The 859-nt window shown below is 64.5% G+C and overlaps 1 protein-coding gene across 1 annotated transcript in view; it reads left to right on the forward strand.

The window, feature by feature from the left end:
- Positions 1–661: 661 nt before the first annotated feature.
- Igsf21 (immunoglobin superfamily member 21) overlaps positions 662–859 on the forward strand; it is a 210,529-nt gene continuing 210,331 nt past the window's right edge. Inside the window, exon 1 of the mRNA XM_010614201.1 lies at positions 662–746. Within this exon, the coding sequence (XP_010612503.1) occupies positions 677–746 (70 nt within the window). The 5' untranslated portion in view covers positions 662–676. The remainder of the gene's footprint in view (positions 747–859) is intronic.

The raw sequence follows: 859 nt of genomic DNA on the forward strand, positions 1-859 counted from the left end.
GGAGGCCAAGGCCGAGGCCCGCCCGGGAGGGCAAAGCCAGGAGCAGCTCCCCGCCAGGGCCATCACTGCAGGGGCTATCAGAATCTGCCCAGCAGCCGCCCACCGCCCACCCCTCCCCACCGCCCCGAACTCCCAAGGGCTGCTGGGATGGAACTGGCTATGTACCTATTACCCACCCAGGCAAACAGCAATGCCTGCTGTGCCCTGTCAGAGGCGGGCAGCTGGGGCCACAGAAAAGACATCAGGTCATGGGGCTTGACCCATAGCTGTGCTGGCCCTCCTGGGTCTTGCCAGTCTAGCTCCTCATCCCCGCCATGGTTAAAATTCCATGCCTGGATTTCCCTACCTGCGGCCACCCCCAGCCAGAGGTAGGCTCAGCGGTGTGTGCCCAGGGTCTGTGAGTGGGTAACGGTGGGAGAGTAAGCGGGAGAGAGGAGAGTCCAGGCCCCACTTCTCAGGCGGGTGAGGAAGGTGTCAGAGCTGCAAAGGGGCGAGGGCCTGGTCTTTGCCAGGAGGAAACTGCTCCATTCCTTTCCTGGCTGGATCGAGGAGGTGGCGGATCCGGGGAAGAAAAGAACATAGCCCATTTCCCCGGGGTCCCGAGAGAGGGGGAGCCGTGCGTGGCAGCCCCCTAATCGTGATCCTTGAGCCACACCCTGCCTACCCTGATCCCGGGATGGCTTCGCTCAGAGGAGGGAGGCTGGGGCAGAGGCGCCCCGGGGCCAGGGCCAGGTGTAGGGGACCAGGTGGGGCAAGGCTTCTGGAGGGCCAGCCCTGGGGGAGGGCTACTAAGCTGAAGGCATCGAGCGAGCGAATCGTGGTGTGAACAACTGGGGAGATGTCGGGCGGGGAGGGAGGT

The sequence above is a fragment of the Fukomys damarensis genome, unplaced genomic scaffold (assembly GCF_012274545.1).
Source record: "Fukomys damarensis isolate Sample0158 unplaced genomic scaffold, DMR_v1.0_HiC HiC_scaffold_23, whole genome shotgun sequence".
In the NCBI taxonomy this organism is placed as follows: domain Eukaryota; kingdom Metazoa; phylum Chordata; class Mammalia; order Rodentia; family Bathyergidae; genus Fukomys; species Fukomys damarensis.